This window comes from Poecilia formosa, unplaced genomic scaffold (genome assembly GCF_000485575.1).
Source record: "Poecilia formosa unplaced genomic scaffold, Poecilia_formosa-5.1.2 Scaffold118, whole genome shotgun sequence".
Classification (NCBI taxonomy): domain Eukaryota; kingdom Metazoa; phylum Chordata; class Actinopteri; order Cyprinodontiformes; family Poeciliidae; genus Poecilia; species Poecilia formosa.
In genome coordinates this window covers 686,043-687,047 of record NW_006800057.1, presented here as the reverse complement: position 1 = coordinate 687,047, position 1,005 = coordinate 686,043, and the positions used below count along the sequence as shown (strand labels likewise).

At 38.3% G+C, this 1,005-nt stretch overlaps 2 protein-coding genes and 1 long non-coding RNA gene across 3 annotated transcripts in view; 2 read left to right on the top strand and 1 right to left on the bottom strand.

Annotated features, from left to right (window-relative positions):
- Positions 1-982, top strand: part of LOC103143929 (C-C chemokine receptor type 3-like) — a 32,869-nt gene extending 31,887 nt beyond the window's left edge. Inside the window, exon 4 of the mRNA XM_007560642.2 lies at positions 7-982. Coding sequence (XP_007560704.1) covers positions 7-621 — 615 coding nt within the window. The 3' untranslated portion in view covers positions 622-982. The remainder of the gene's footprint in view (positions 1-6) is intronic.
- LOC103143928 (C-C chemokine receptor type 1-like) overlaps positions 1-1,005 on the top strand; it is an 18,391-nt gene that overhangs the window by 4,762 nt on the left and 12,624 nt on the right. The window lies entirely within an intron of this gene.
- LOC107837164 (uncharacterized) overlaps positions 1-1,005 on the bottom strand; it is a 12,107-nt gene that overhangs the window by 9,648 nt on the left and 1,454 nt on the right. The gene's annotated exons all lie outside the window — the stretch shown is intronic.

Here is a 1,005-nt window from a genome sequence, read left to right as displayed (position 1 = left end):
GTACATGTAAGGAGTCGACGCAATGCTATCATATCTTGTGCAGTGGTGTGGGTGATCAGTGGTTTGGCTTGCATTAGGCCCATGAGCCTCCATGGCACCTATAAACATTTGGGCACGATGCACTGTGAGGAGTTTGCTCAGATTGAAGGTTTGAATGTAGCGATGCTCAAAAGATCTGGGTTTTATATTCAGCTTTTTGTCTTCTTGATCCTCCCTCTGGCTATTATCATATTTTGTTATGCTAGGATTGTGGTCACCATCAAAAAGTCCCGATCAGCTTCTAAATTCCATGCAGTCAGGATGATATTTATGATCGTAGTGTTGTTCTTCATCTGCTGGATCCCTTTTAACATTGTAGAACTCCTTCATTATGAATTAGAGTCTCTTTTGAGCTGTGAAGCTAAAACGAAACTCGGTTATGCTCTTCATGTCACCCGCAACATGGCGTACATTTACTTCTGCATCAGTCCAATGTTTTATACATTTGTAGGAAAGAAATTCCAGAACCATTTTAAAAAGCTGCTGGTGAAATGTTTCCCAAGCTTACGGGATCGTATTTCTTTTAATACAGACTTTACAACAACACACACTTCAAGAACTGAACTTAGTCTTAAGAAGTGAGTTTATCTCTGTGAGTTTGTCGTCATTCACCCTGAGTCAAACCAAATTCAGTACCTTGAAATTACATTCATGCTTTTTAAACTTCAGGCCATCTTTTCATGCTACAACCACAACCCTCACTCTGACCTAATGTATTGTCATCATACTGAAAATTATTTGAGGATATTGATACTATGCTCATGAGTGTGATAGATTCAAGTATCGAGCAGCTAAACCTACAGATGGTGCCTTTTGAATCGTTTCATTCTGTTGTTTCAGTAGACCTTGAGTTGGTATTTCTGTTCTCGTAAAGCTGAAAGGACACTCTTTTCATTGGGAAAGCCAGTGACAATTTTTTGGGTTTTATTTTTTTTTTTTGCAGATTTCTAATAGTTTTAGAAAACA